This window comes from Convolutriloba macropyga, chromosome 8 (genome assembly GCF_964194025.1).
Source record: "Convolutriloba macropyga chromosome 8, txConMacr16.3, whole genome shotgun sequence".
Taxonomy (NCBI): Eukaryota; Metazoa; Xenacoelomorpha; order Acoela; family Convolutidae; genus Convolutriloba; species Convolutriloba macropyga.
This window is the reverse complement of record NC_134475.1, coordinates 46,183,339-46,198,195: the sequence shown is the minus strand read 5'-3', so window position 1 is coordinate 46,198,195 and position 14,857 is coordinate 46,183,339. Positions and strand designations below refer to the sequence as shown.

The 14,857-nt window shown below is 36.4% G+C and overlaps 1 protein-coding gene across 4 annotated transcripts in view; it reads left to right on the top strand.

Moving 5' to 3' along the window:
• Nucleotides 1–7,092, top strand: part of LOC142344760 (kinesin-like protein KIF2A) — a 127,684-nt gene extending 120,592 nt beyond the window's left edge. For 2 of the 4 annotated variants that reach the window (XM_075396673.1, XM_075396674.1), the window contains exons 9-11: nt 429–530; nt 1,002–1,137; nt 5,908–7,091. In XM_075396673.1, the coding sequence (XP_075252788.1) occupies nt 429–530; nt 1,002–1,137; nt 5,908–5,996 (327 nt within the window). In that variant the 3' untranslated portion in view covers nt 5,997–7,091. Of the gene's footprint in view, nt 1–428; nt 531–1,001; nt 1,138–5,907 lie in introns of all 4 variants that reach the window. The other 2 variants (XM_075396672.1, XM_075396671.1) reach the window with 2 other exon arrangements.
• The last annotated feature ends 7,765 nt before the right edge of the window (nt 7,093–14,857 follow it).

Genomic DNA, 14,857 nt, shown 5'->3' with positions numbered 1-14,857 from the left:
TTTTCATAGGAATTGAGAGCACCAATTTGGATTACTGGCATGAAATATACAAATACGACTTAATTCCTCATTGGCTGATGCCAGCACCCATTTCCTACTTCGTATTAACTATGAACTCTGAATTGTGGCGAAATCCCTTTGCCCGAGTAAAAGGTGATCGCTAGATTTGACAATACTTGATAGATGTTTCCTTCGCCTTAAAATTTTTGTTTTAGTAAATTATTGTGAACAAAATGACTGTTTCTGCACTGATTATGATTTCTATTGCATTATGATGGCCGCGAGTAGCCATTTTATTAATCTATAAATTCCATTATAAGCTTGTGAAAAGAACAATTATAGATGGCTATAATCTATTTGGTAAAGGTAAACAGCACCCAGATGACTGTTTGCAGAAAAAGGTGAAGGAAATTGAATTGTTTCTTTAGGACGAGGAGATTCAGGAGGATTGGTATGCAGTAATGCCTCTGTGCGATGAGTTAAGGGAGATGGAGGAGAAGCTACTTGACAATGTCAGAGCTCATATCGAGGTTAAAAGCTTACTCTCAATTTTTCTGCTGTTCGAACTTAATCGCAAATAATTGTCATAGTCCAGCCAATTTAGTTGGCGTATTTAATGGTTATTACCGATTTGACCAACAGGGGCTGACAACTAAAGAGTGAGCCCACAACCCTTTTAAGCCGACAACCCGAACACACCAATTGTGTAATGGCTGCACAAACTATTGATAATTTGACCGATGCGAGTTTTTGACCGGCACGAACTAAGCCTGGGTTAAATTTCTCCATTTTTGCTTGTCGGCTGAATTCCTGTCGGTCAATATTCCCAGCACCGTATTTAATACAGTTATCTGTACGTTTTATTATGAAAGTGATATTTTATAATTTGCGAGGTTCCTCTTCCATATAAGAAATGAACCTTAAGGTTAAGTTTGGGGTCGGTTAAGTTTTTCGATACAGACATCTTCTTTGATATAGAACAGACTAAGAATTGTTTGTAGAACGAGATGGAATTATCTGAGCAGAAGCGCAACCTGTACAATGGGACCAACAATCCAGACTACGACATTGACGACTTCTCTGCGCAGATGGAACGAATGGTCGACGGACAGCTTGATGAACTCCTCAAAATCAAAGGTAATTATCTTCACTTTGAGTTGCTCAAATTAATGTCTATGGTTGTTTCGCGCCATAAAAATTGTTGAAGCTGAATTTAGATGCTTAATTTTGTTCAAACAAAGTTTTAGAAATTTAGTGCGGTTGCTCTTTGGATTGGTCTCCAACGAAGTTTAACAATTATTAATAGCGGCCCTCATCTTCTCAGCCGGCTATTATAGCGCTCCTATTTTTTTACAATTCAAAGAATTTGAATTGTATTGGGGCGCTGTCTTTTTTTTTAAGATCTGTTCACACATTTTCATGATTTTTGAAGTCAAATTGGAGTAGTGATTTTGGTCACGCCGAAACAGGAAATGGAGCGAAAAAGCGAGTGGTTTTGCGGCGTGATTTTTTTTCGCTCTAATTTTAAAGTAGAGTGAGAAAACGGTGTTTGAACAAAAATTCGCTTTCTCGCTTGTGGTTTTTTGTTCACATGCGGCAATTTCACTCTGATTTTTACTGTTTTTTTCGATTTTTTGGATCGGATATTTTTTCTAAATGGTTTTCCCAATTCATTCACAGCTCATTCTAGACCTAGTTTTTTTTGAATTAATTTTTCATTTCTCGCTAGTGGTTTTTTTGGTACACATGCGGCATTTTGACATTGATTTTCTGTTTTTTCTTATTTTTTTATCTGTTTTTTTTTCTAAAATGGTTTTCTCAATTCACTCATAGTCCATTCTAAGTCTAGTTTTTCTGTTTAGTCAATGAAAATTCTTTGAATTGTACGTCAGGACTTGTCCTGCTATGTTTTTTTACTTCGTCGAATAAAAAAATGTTTCGCTTTACCTCATTTTGCCGCCTTTTCAACATTTTGCGTGAAATCTTTTTGACTTCTCTAGGCTAGTTTCTCTCTTCTCTCATTCTGCTAAAAGTGATTTTGAACATCAGTTGCTCAGCAAAGCAATTCAAAATGAACAGAGTCAGTAGAAAAAATTGAAGTCAGAAATAGAAACGGGATAAACCCATAAAGCCCAATTTTAGATGCCCGCTATTTGAACGTCGTTTTTATAAGTATTAGTTACCATCTCTAATGCTTATTGTTATTGATAGTAGCCCCTGTAGCCTCTCTCTAAGAAACAGAAGTATAATCAACTACGAAATGGCATCAAAATAAATCGGACTTAAAAAAATTGTTTTTGTACAAAAATCTTTTTTTTTCAATATCTTCTGTTATTTCAATCCCAATCATGCTTATTGGAATCAACGGCGGCTATTTTCCGGCAATCTGCCGGGTATGTTTAAAACACTCACATGCACATTTTAAAATACTGAAAGTCTGCAGTGACACAAGTTAAAATGCCAGAGGTTCCTACTTAGCCACAAGTTGACTTCCGCCTTTTGTGCGCGTTTCGTGTCTTAAGCATGGTTACGTGCAGAAGTCACTTCGAAATTCTGACTTAATATCTCAAGCTTTTTGAAAATTTATGTCATTTTTTTGGTTTCGCTAGCCTCAAGAGCCAAGAAACTTCATCTAGGGTTTGATAACAGGTTACTGTATAATTTCTAGATGTAATGGAATGCTTTTTTTCAAGAATTTAGCATCACGAATTTTAGCTTTTTTTTTTTACAAAACTTCCAATTTTCATTTTTTTTTCGACATTGTCATTCAATTTTTTCCAGACCCAGGGGCCAGGAAACCTCCTTATGGATTTGATAATAATGTACTGAAAAATTTTTATTGGCTATGGAATAGGTTTCAGCTTTTTAATCATAAAGTTAAGCAATTTTTTGATAAAACTTGCAATTTTTTTCAAGTTTTCTAAATTTTTATTTTTTTTTAATGTTTCTCCGGGCTCAAGAGCCACAGAACCTCCTGTACTGTTTGATAATAGTTTACTGTGTAGTTTCTAGATGCAACAGCACGAATTTAAGCATTTTTTAAACAAAACTTCAATCTGTTTCCAATTTTTTGGACATTTGTTGTCATTATTCAGGTTCTTTCTGCCTCAGGGTTCAGAAAACCTCCTCAAAGGTTTGATAACAAGTACTGAAAAACTTTTTTGACCATGGAATAGATTTCATTTTTTAATATCACAATTTTTAGCAGTTTTTTAATAATTCATCTATGTTTTGACAATAGATTACTGCATAGTTTCTAGTTGTAATGGAATGTTTTTCAAGCTTTTAATACCACTAATATCAGCAATTTAAGAAATAAGTTTTTTTGATATGGTTTGTCTTTTTAATGTTTCTCCAGCGTCAAAAGCCAAGGAACCTCCTCTAGGGTTTGATGATGGGTTATAGCACAGTTTCTAGATGTAATAGAATGTTTTTCAAGATTTTATTTTCACGAATTTAAGCAATTTTTTTAAAAAAGTATTTGCTATTTTCAAGTTTTCAATATTCTTGATTTTTTCAAAAAAATTTTGTGGCACGAGGGGCCCAGGACCTCATCCGAGTCTTGATAATAAGCTGTTGCATAGTTTTTAGATTTAATGGAATGGTTATCAATATTTTAATGACTCGAGTCTTAGCAATTTTTTGATAAAGTTTAAATTTGTTCAAATTTTCGAAAAATTATTATGTTCCAAGTTTATGGATCTCTATGGGCCAGTGAATCTATTTAGGGCTTGAATTAGGATACTGGATAGTCTCTTGAGACAATGAAATTGTTCTGAAGATGTTAATGTCACGAATTTTGTCAAGGTTTTAAAATTTGATATTTTTTTTCAAAATTTTGAATATTGTCCCTTTCTGAGTTTAACCATCATTACTGGCCAAAAAATATTTTTAATTTTTGCTGATGGGTTAAATGACAGAACTCCAGAGACAAATAATGGTTTTGAACAATTTTTTAACTGCGAAATGTGGAAACTTTTCTTTTTGAATTTTGTTCTTTCAGTTTTTCTAAGTTGCAGAGCCGATTCTCATTGTGGAAAATATTCCTAGCTCGCTCTTTCTGTTGATTGAGGTTTCTTTCCTTCTGTTTCTCGTTCACGTTTTATCTCTCGCTTACTATCTGTGTGTGTGTGTCTTTCCTTAACCCTTTTTTGATGCTGCACTTCAGCTGCACTGTTATGTGGCGTCGTCATCAGCTATTACCCTCACCCCACGCGCTTTGAACTGAGCTTAAGCTAGCCTCACTAAAACTAGCTACGGACAAAGCCAACCGCCCGCTAGTCGTTTGAGAGCAATTCGCCCGACGTTAGTCGGTTATGTTATTGTTTTAAAAAAGCGTAATTTGCATATGCGTTTTTTTTAAATCCTTTTCCGTATTCCAGTTGACTCCATGGCACTCAGTAAAAGTTGTTTAACCGACAATCTGACGATCAAATTCGGTTCAAAGTAGCCTAATTATCAAAAAGAAAAAAGCCACAAGTATGAGGACATTTGTTTTTTATTTAAAAAGGATTATCTTTTATTGCTGCAAGTTTTAATAACTTTCCTCTCATCAAAATCGTATGCCCGCGTGACTTGATTTCTCAATCCTTGTAGCAAGAGTTTATAGGCCACGACGTTGTAGGCTTAGCACAGATTTTTTGAGATACTCGTGTGTTTTTGACTCTTCGTTTTAAAGTGCTTCACGCAGAAAAGCTAATGAAGTCAGATTATGCAGTCAAATTATTAACTAATAAGTAGAGGGTCATTTTCTTCATTAATGTCATGCGCTTCTAGGCATCTCTCTTTGTTTCCAGTGAGAGTTTTTGTGGCATTTTCGTGAATTGATTTGATCGAAACTTAACTGACTCCGGACCAAAAATGACTTTATCATTTCGAATAGTTGAATTAATATTCGTTTAAGGTCAAGAAGCTCATTTTTGATATGAAAGTACTTAATAACAAGACATCCGTGGAATGAACTCATTTCTGAATAAGCTTGTAGCAAGTCTTACGGCACGTAACTCTATTGCACAGCTATATTCGGCAGTCTGTCGGCTTTTTTGAGGTCATTCACGTGATCAGATTTTGATCATGGATGATTTACTGCTGTCAACAGAGCGACTTTTGCACTTGAAAACTTTTTTAGTTTTCAATAATATTGAGGTCAAAGAAACTAATTTTTATAATGGAGATCAGTTATAAAAAATGTTCTACGGAATAAAGGTTTTAGTAAACAGGTGTGATGTTTAATTGCTCTCAAACGAAGTTTGTAGCAATTATATTAGTCCTGTCGGTCTTTTTTTAATGCGATTTTTCGCTCGACCAATTTTTCGTCTGACGCTTTTGACTTTTCGTCCTCAAAAACGGGATAAACAGGTAGCGCCCAGCGGGCATTATGTGCTCTTAGAGCCTTTCAGGTCTGTTTCAGCTCAAACTGTCTTGGAGACTTATACTTAATGTGTGGTGTGAGGGGCGGTTCTTAGAGGTTGACACCCCCCCCCCCTTTGTTGACCCCCCACCCCCATGGCTCCACCCTCTCCCCCCCCCCCCCCACCCACCCAATGCTGCCCCCATCAGCCACCGGTGCACCCCCCCCCCCCCCCCGTGGCTAGCTACTGACCAAGCCAACCGGTCGTTTGAGAGCAATTCGCCCGACGTTAGTCGGTTATGTTTATTGGTGTCGATGCTGTTTCTCTCATCCTCAAACAGGTGTGTGCCTATTTGCGAAATCAGAATGCTAACAATCACTAACTTATGAGTAGTGGAGGACACTTTCAAGTTGTCTTTGTCAAATTGAAAAATTCTCCAAGTCGGCAAATGTACATAATAACGTCCACAACAGTTGCACCGTTTTGCATCAGTGTTATGATGCTCTGGCCAGTTGAGGCTCTTTCAGAATGTACCAGTGTGATTTCTGTGTTTTAGAAGACCTGGCCAATATTAGACTGAAGATCAAACAAGAAGAAGAAACAGCGAAGCAAATCACAACTAAAAAGCAAAGCGGCAAAAAGTAGCAATTCCTACACTAATGTGTGGCTAGGCACTATTATTTTAAACTATGCGCTTCGAGATGAAATTACAAAGCTGCAGTTCGGAAGTATTGATCATGTATCTAAACTTGCCGGATGTCATTTTGACTCCCCTCGCCCCCACGAACTCATAAAAACACAAATCGACTAAATTAATTTAACTCAACTTCAAATGCACCCATTTAGTTTTTATCGGCAATCGACTAATTATATTTTATTTGTACAAAGTGAAGTAAGTTTAAGTCCCCCCGAAGTTAAATTACATCTTTTATCTGCTGCAGAATTTTGAGTGCTTGTGTATTGAAGTATGGCTTTCGGAGATAAATTATGAACAATGAGTATCAACATAACTCAAAAACGAGTGTGCTTTCTTTGAATTGCCTTTTAAAAGCTGAATATTTTAAAATTTGTTCCCGTTTTCTACAGGTTTTTTGGTGCTTGTTATCCTATATATCCCTATAAAGTTATGCCCACCCACCCACCAATAACTAACTTAAGTTTTTTTTGCGAAAAAAGGATCTGTTTCCTTTTCCAGCCGCGTGAACAAAATGACTTGTTTATCGTTTTGCACCTATGATAAGTGGCATAGCCTAAAGAAATGTTTATTTCAATAATTATATAACATCATAAGATTTAAATGTTAATTATAGAAGGTTAAATTTTAACAGTTCCAAAGGAAACGCTCCAAAGTTCTTTCCTGACCGATTATGTTGTAAGGTGTGGTATTAGAATACTTAAGTATTGTTGCAATATTTTGAAAGAATTCATTTTTGCGCGTGTTTTCACTTGACTGGATCGAGTATGTACAGATGATGATGTTGATGATATATGAAAAGTAGTTTTGTATGTTAGCCTGTTCGTATTTTCAATTCAAATCACCCTGCCTTCATTATAGAGATTACGTGCAGAACTTTTTGGTGGAATATTCTGTTCAACTTTTGTTGAGTTAATGTTTTTATTTTTACGGCAACTACTCTGGAATCATTAGATCATTTATTGTTTTACTCTTCGATTTTGCTTTCATTAAACCATAAATGAACTTCTGTTAGACGTGTGATAATAAATAATCTCTTTAGCTTATCGACGAGTTTTATTTCCTCCCATTTGGTGATCATGAAGGTGAAATGTTTTGAATTGGTCAATTTTTTAAGCATTTTCGAATAGTTGCCGTAACCTTCAATTTTTGACCAAGATGACAAATGTTGTGGAGATATGGCTACTGTTGTAAAAATGAAGTAGATATTATTTTTGCTGTCTTTCATTTGATGCTAACTTAGATGCATAATTAAGTTTAATTGAGTTTTATCCAGTTTGCGGGCAACCAGACAGGCTCGAGTTTCCTTTTAGATTGCTCCGAGGTCACTGCGAAATAATTTATGCTCAGTGTTAAGTTTAATGATAGCCGCCCTCGTCGAATAAAAATTTGTTTCGCTTTGCCGTAAATCAAAGCTTGTTCATCGCCGCTCTCATCTTCTCAGCCGGCTATTATAGTGAGCTCATTACAATCCAAGAATTGGATTGCATGGGGTTCTGTCTTTTTACTGTTCAAAGAATTGAATTGTATCGGGGCGCATTCTTTTAACAATCCAAGAATTGGACTGTGTTGGGGCTCTGTCCTTTCATGATTCGAAGAGGAGTTGGTGGAGCGTCTTTTTAATTGCTCTTGAACGAAGTTCATAGCAATTAATGTAAACGTGTGTCCTTTTTTATGCAAAATTTTCGCTTGACAATTTTGACATTTCGAGTGACTTCTACGCACTTGACTTTTTTCGTTTCGCGTGATCTAAAATTCTCAATCACAATTTCAAGCAGCTGAATTCAATTGGCGGCAATTTAATACTAAAAGTCAAATGAAAAGTGCACCGAAACTGGTGCCATTTTTTACTTTAAATCTTAATAGTGGTATATTTTAACCTCTAATGTGGTTATTTGAAGCCCACTATTGAACTTTTTAGCCCCATTTAGGCTCCCCTCCCTCTCTTCTCCCCCCTCCCCCGACTGAAGCAGGCTGCAATTGATTAGAGCTCCCACTAGTCGTTCGAGAGCAATTCTTCTGACGTTTAGTCGGTTATGTTTTATCGATGATTTTTGGAGTGATGCAGTAGTCAATGCCGAACGTGTGAAAACAGTGTTTAGGCCAAACGGCTGAACGAACTGAGGACTAGAGAAAAGAGTGAATTTCTAGTCATGCAGCGTTTTTGAGAGCGAAAAAAGTTTATCGAATAAAGTTTTTTTTGATCACGTGAGAAGCTATTGTAACCTTGTTTGTCTTTTTTATGCAAATTTCTGGCTCGATCGTTTTTGCGCTTTTCTAGAACATTCTTTCACTTTTAAAGTGACTTTTTTGCGCTCCCGTTCTTGATTTTTGATCTTTATTTTTCTTACTCCGAAGTTAAGCTTGTTGCTAAATTAAAATCGGTTGCGGCAGAGAAATAATAAGGGCCTGATAGCCGATTGTCATTGCTTCTGATTAGGGATCGGGAGTGCATTGGTTTGAATCAGGCCGTGCTCAAATGTTTTACCACCAGCCTGTCTTTCGAGAGCAAATCTTCCGACATTAGTCGCTGTATGTTTTTTCTGTTTCCTAGCAACAAGTAAATGTGTCTCTGGGAGCAGTTTTAACCATGCAAACATTTACTAGTGTTTGGATTTGGAGTTTTTTGGATTTCGTCTGTTTGGATGTTTTTCAGCCGTTCTTAATGTCTGCGAAAATTGTTTTTGTTGAAATTACGTGTGCCTTGTGACTTGTACCACGAGTTTTGTGACTTCGAGTTTTGATCTTTAAGTATCAATTTAAGTTTGTTTTTGTTAAACAAAATGGGTCAAATTTGAGCATTTTTTCGCTTACTTTTTCTGTTCTGAGTTTTTGCCTAATTCTTTTTTTTCAGTACTTTCAAAACATTTTTGTAATTTCAATTATGTATTATGAAGTTTTGGTATCGGTAGTGTTGCTAAATGAAATCAAAAGCTTGATCGAACATATATTTCTAAAATAAATAAATAAATTCATTCAACCCCAAATTTGTAGTTTTCACCTCTTTATCGTTATATTTCTTCTAACTGCTCCCAAAAATGTTCGGAGCAATTATATTAATCCTGTCAATTTGTTAATGCGATTTTTTGTTTCTACGATTTGTCATCTGACTGGTTTTTTATTTTCGTCCTCTAAAACGGGATAAACAGGTAGCTCCCAGCGGGCATTAAGTGCCCTTGGAGCGTTTCAGCTCACCTGTCTCTAAGTATGCGATTCACAGAAAATGTTTGAAGACTTATGCTTATGGTCTGAAGGGCAGCTTTTAGAAGTTGTTCGCATCCCCCTCCCCCCCAGAAATCCTCCCTCCACTGCAGGTCGAAGATATCTCATTGTGAGCCAAAATCGACCATTGGTGGTCCTTAGAGGGTCAGGCATGTCTTCGAATCGCGTCGAGAAGTAGGGGGGGGGGGTTGGAGTTGGAGGTTGGTCAATTTTTCTCAATTGAATATTTACGTCATAGCGCTGTTTCGACTTCATATTTTGGCTAATTTAAAGTTAATATCTTAATATGTCAAATACTGGTTTGCAACTGGTTAATCTATTAAACAACTGAATGGAATCCCAAACTCTCTTTACTGATCTGACAATACTAGAAATCTATAGTTTTACGAGTAACTTCAAACCTATTAATGGTACCAATAGTGGGTATTGCAATCCCACGTTTACGAGTAAAATAGTTTTAATTGCTCCTTTACAAAGCTCATAGCAACTATTGTAAAGTTGTTTGTCTTTATGCAAATTTTTTGCTCGACCGTTATGGCGCTTTTCTAGAACATTCTTTCACTTCTGTAGTAGAGTCTTTACACTCTCGTTCCTCATTTTTGATCTCTATTGTTCTCACTCCGAAGTAAAGCTTGTTGCTAAAATAAAATTGATTGCAGCATAGAAATAATAAGGTCCTGATAGCCGAGTGGTCATTGCTTCTGATTAGGGATCGGGAAGGCAATGGTTCGAATCGGGACATGCTCAAATGTATTCCCACCAGCCTGTCGTTCGAGAGCAAATCTTCCAACATTAGTCGCTTTATGTCTTTTGTAAACCCTATCAACAAGTAACTGTGCTTTTAGGAGCAGTTTTGACCATGCAAACGTTTAACTAGAGTGTTTTAAGCAACCTTGATCTTCTTTTGGGATTTCGTCGGTTTAGATGTTTTTCAGCCGTTCCTAATGTCTGCCGTATTTGTTTTGGTTGAAATTAGGTGTGCCTTAGGGTTTTGCGACTTCGAGTTTTGATTTTTTTAAATATCAATTTACATTTGTTTTAGTTGAAGAAAATGGACCAAATTTCAGCAATTTTTTGCTTATTTTTTCTGTTTCTTATGTTTTTGCCTAATTCGTCTGTTTTTCTGCACTTTCAAAACATTTTTGTATTTTCAATTGAGTATTTTGACGTTTTGGTATCGGTATTGTTACTAAGTGAAATCAAAAGCTTGATCGCAAATATTTGTCTAATATAAATGGCTAAACTCAATGAAACCCAATTTTTTCCATAACATCACCCCTGCATTTCGTCCAGGCCGTTACGGCCCCGTGCAGCCAAAAACCGCCCTCCCACCGTTGTCCCCCGATGTTGCCGCCATCAGCACCCCTGCCTCCACGCTGCACTCGATTCACGCCCCTTAAATTAAGCTAAATTAGCCTTACTTAACTGTGACTAGCTACTGACGAATCCAAATGCTTGCCTGTCGTTTGGGAGCAATTCGCCCGATTTTAGTCGGCTATGTTTCGATGAATTGGGGTGTCGTGCGGGTATGGAAAAATTTGTGCGGGTTCTGCAGTTGTGTTGGGAGCAATTTTTGAGAAGGCAGTTTTCGGAGTGTTTTCAAAACTTTTACAGATTTCGGTTCTTTCCCATTATAGCCCCTCATAAAAATACAGCCCCCCATTAGGGTATAATTACCATGATTGGGTGGTATAGGTTATTTGACCACCAAGCCCAGGGGGGTTATTATGGGAAAGACCCCATATTTCTTAGGTTTTGTCCTCTAATTCTTCTCTTTCTTCTCTTTCATTCAAATGTTGCGAGATCTATTTTGGTTATGATTTCCCATCATTTGTTGAGCAAAAATTAATAATGCATAACAAATCTGGTTTCCTAGATTGTTTGCAATTTGAATGTTTTTCCAAGAAAAGTTTCCATGAAGTTTTGTTTCCATCCGTTTTGTTTCTCCGTGATAGTTCTATTCCTGTTTGTTTTTTTTTTCAATTTAAGCGATGGAATGAAATTAGGTAATGGTTACGTGACTCTGCTTGAAGTCACTGAGAACTTCTGGCATTTATCGAGAACCAACCGCAAAGCGGTTCGAGCTATAATGTCAGAATTTCGAAGTCACTTCTGCAGAGTCACGTAACCATTTTAAGACAAGCACTGTGCAAGTTCAGTCGGAAGCTTTGCGGAAGTGATTTTAACCGATTGAACAATCAAAATAGAAGTTTTTTTCCGATTGATGAAACGGAGAATGACTTTCGCAGACAAATGGCTCTTTTTTTTCCAAAGCACTATAGGAACAAAACAATTTCTTAATTGCGTTGTTCTTTGATTTTTCTGTTTGATATAAAAAAGAGCCAATTGTCCCTGAAAAAAAATGACCGATGATAATTCCATTCTTGCAAAAACAACATGTGACAAGATTTGATGGTTGGAGAATCTGTGGAAACAATGGGTTCAAGTTAAAAAAAGGGAAGATCCAGAATTTTTTGAGATATCTATGGATATGATTTTCGCGAGGAGTCTTGACCTAGCCGACCAATACCTTTGTCAATTCATTCGGGGGATTTTGTCCGATTCTCAACCCCCCAAGATTTATTTCGTTTTTGCAAGCCCACCCAACCCCTCACCCCACACCCCCACCCATCAGTACTTTAATCCTCATGTAAATCAGAAACAACACAATTAACATTACACAATGAAAAATCCAAAATCAAAATCCTGTTAGGGGAAAAAATTATATGAACCAACAAGCAGCAGCAAAAAAGCGAAAAATTTTTTCAAGAAATTCGAACAGTTAAAGGAAGAAATATCACCCAAGCTTTCTCTACAATATTGCCATGATGATTCAAATATATATCAACGAACGTGTAGATAACAGAATCAATAGATTGGAGGACAATGATTTTCATGGTTTTGTCACAAATTGACATACCAAATACGTTTTCATTTGATGGAGCTGCTTTTATTAATTGCACAATTAATTTTAAATAGAGAACGCTTTTTAGATTTTTTTGGAGTCAATTTTTAAAAATTTCAACTTCTGGCTAAGTATATAGGAACTTCTGGCATTTCAACTTCTGGCTACGTATATAGGAACTTATGGCATTTCAACTTCTGGCACTCGCGACTTTCGGCATTGTAAAACTTAGACTTGCGTGTTTTCATATGTTCCTCAGTTAGTTGTGAAATATGGAGGTTGAAAGTTATATTTTTCTTCGAATCGATTCCTTAATGTTCGGGCTATAATTTTAAAGTCTTTTAAACATGTAAGGGAGAAACATCGGGATAAACATGTAAGGCTCCGTACCCAATGAGTTACCTTAGAGGGCCAAAGCTAGCTTGAGTAGCCCCTGAGTTGCTTGGAGAGGTGCCGTTGTGGAGAAGGCCTTAATTTAATGTTAGAAGGTCATTTTAGGGAGTTTTTGAAACCAAAATGGTGAATTTTTTCACGTTTTTTGATGTAACATCGCATTGATTATGTTTGAGGTTTTGAATTGACTTTCGTCAAGTTTGATAAAGGTTTTTACCAAGACATAATTACTTTTTTTGAAATGTTTATGAGCTATTTGTTTTGGTACTTCAGACATAACCACGAAAAATTCCACTAACTTTTGCAGTATTTTTCAAGTTTTGAAAGTCATTTTTTGAGTTTCTCTGGCCTCAAGGGCTATAGAACCTCCCCCAGGGTGCAATAATAGGTTACTGGATAGTTTTTACTGGAAATTATTTTGTGTTCAACACTTTATATCACGGATTTTATTAATTTGTTGTAAAAACAAACAATACATAAAATATTTTGTGAAAAAATTTGTTTTTCTTCAATTCTTCTTGCCTCAGTGGCCACGTTAGCTCATGTTGGGTTCGATAGTATGTTTCTGCATAGCTGCTAGGAGCAATGGAGTGGTTTTCAACATTTAAATCTCACGATCTTGTGCAGTTTTTGATTGTTTACTTGATACCCCTGAAGACAAGGAAATGGTCCTGCAAATATCAACAATACGAATTTTAGCATTATTTCATTTAACTTTGCATTTGTTCCTAATATTTGTAAGCGATGGAATGAAATTAAGTAATGGTTACGTGACTCTGCTTGATTTCGCTCAGAACTTCTGGCATTTATCGAGAACCGCGAAGCGGTTCGAGATATAATGTCAGAATTTCGAAGTCACCTCTGCAGAGTCACGTAACCATTTTAAAACAAGCACTGTTCAAGTCCTGTCGGAAGCTTTGCGGAAGTGATTTTAACCAATTAAACAAGCAAAATAGAAGATTTCGTCCAATTGATGAAAAGGAGAAATTTTTTCGTAGACAAATGGCTCTTTTTATTCCAAAGCACTATAGGAACAAAACAATTTCTCAATTGCGTTGTTCTTTGATTTTTCTGTTTGATATAAAAAAGAGCCAATTGTCCCTGAAAAAGAATGACCGATGATGATTCCATTCTTTCAAAAACAACATGTGACAACATTTGATGGTTGGAGAATCTGTGGAAACGATGGGTTCAAGTTAAAAAAAGGGAAGACCCAGAATTTTTTGGGACATCTATGGATATGATTTTCACGAGGAGTCTTGACCTAGCCAACAATACCTTTGTCAATTCATTCGAGGGATTTTTTCGATTCTCAATCCCCCAAGATTTTTTTCGTTTTTGCAAGCCCACCCAACCCCTCACCCCACACCCCCACCCATCAGTACTTTCATCTTCATGTAAATCAGAAACAGCACAATTAACATTACATAATGAAAAATCCAAAATCAAAATCCTGTTAGGGGAAAGAATTATATGAACCAACAAGCAGTAGCAAAAAGGGGAAAAATGTTCAATAAATTCGAACAGTTAAAGGGGAGAAATATCACCCAAGCATTCTCTTCAATATTGCCATGATGATTCAAATATATATCAACGAACGTGTAGATAACAGAATCAAAACATTTGAGGACAATGATTTTCATGGTTTTATGTCTCAAATTGGCATACCAAATACGTTTTCATTCACTGGAGCTGTATTTAATAATTGCACTTTTAATTTTAAATAAAGAACTCTTTTTAGATTTTTTTGGAGTCAATTTTTAAAAATTTCAACTTCTGGCTAAGTATATAGGAACTTCTGGCATTTCAACTTCTGGCTACGTATATAGGAAATTCTGGCATTTCCACTTCTGGCACTCGCGACTTTCGGCATTGTAAAACTTGCACGTGCGTGTTTTAATATGTTCCTCAGTTAGTTGTGGACTAGGGAGGTTGTAAATTATAATTTTCCTCGAATCGATTCCTTAATGTTCGGGCTATAATTTTAAAATCTGTTCACAATTCTTTCAAGATTTTTCAAGTCAAATTGGAGTGACGATTTTGGTAACGACAAATAATGTAATGGAGCAAAAAACCGAGTGGCAACGTTTTTCTTTTGTTTTCACACATTTTTCAATGACTTTGATCAATCTAAACGGGATAAACATGTAAAGCCCCGTACCCAATGAGTTCCCTTAGAGGGCCAGAGCTAGCTTAAGTAGCCCCTGAGTTGCTTGGAGAGGTGCCGTTGTGGAGAAGGCCTTAATTTAATGTTAGAAGGTCATTTTAGGGAGTTTTGAAACCAAAATGGTG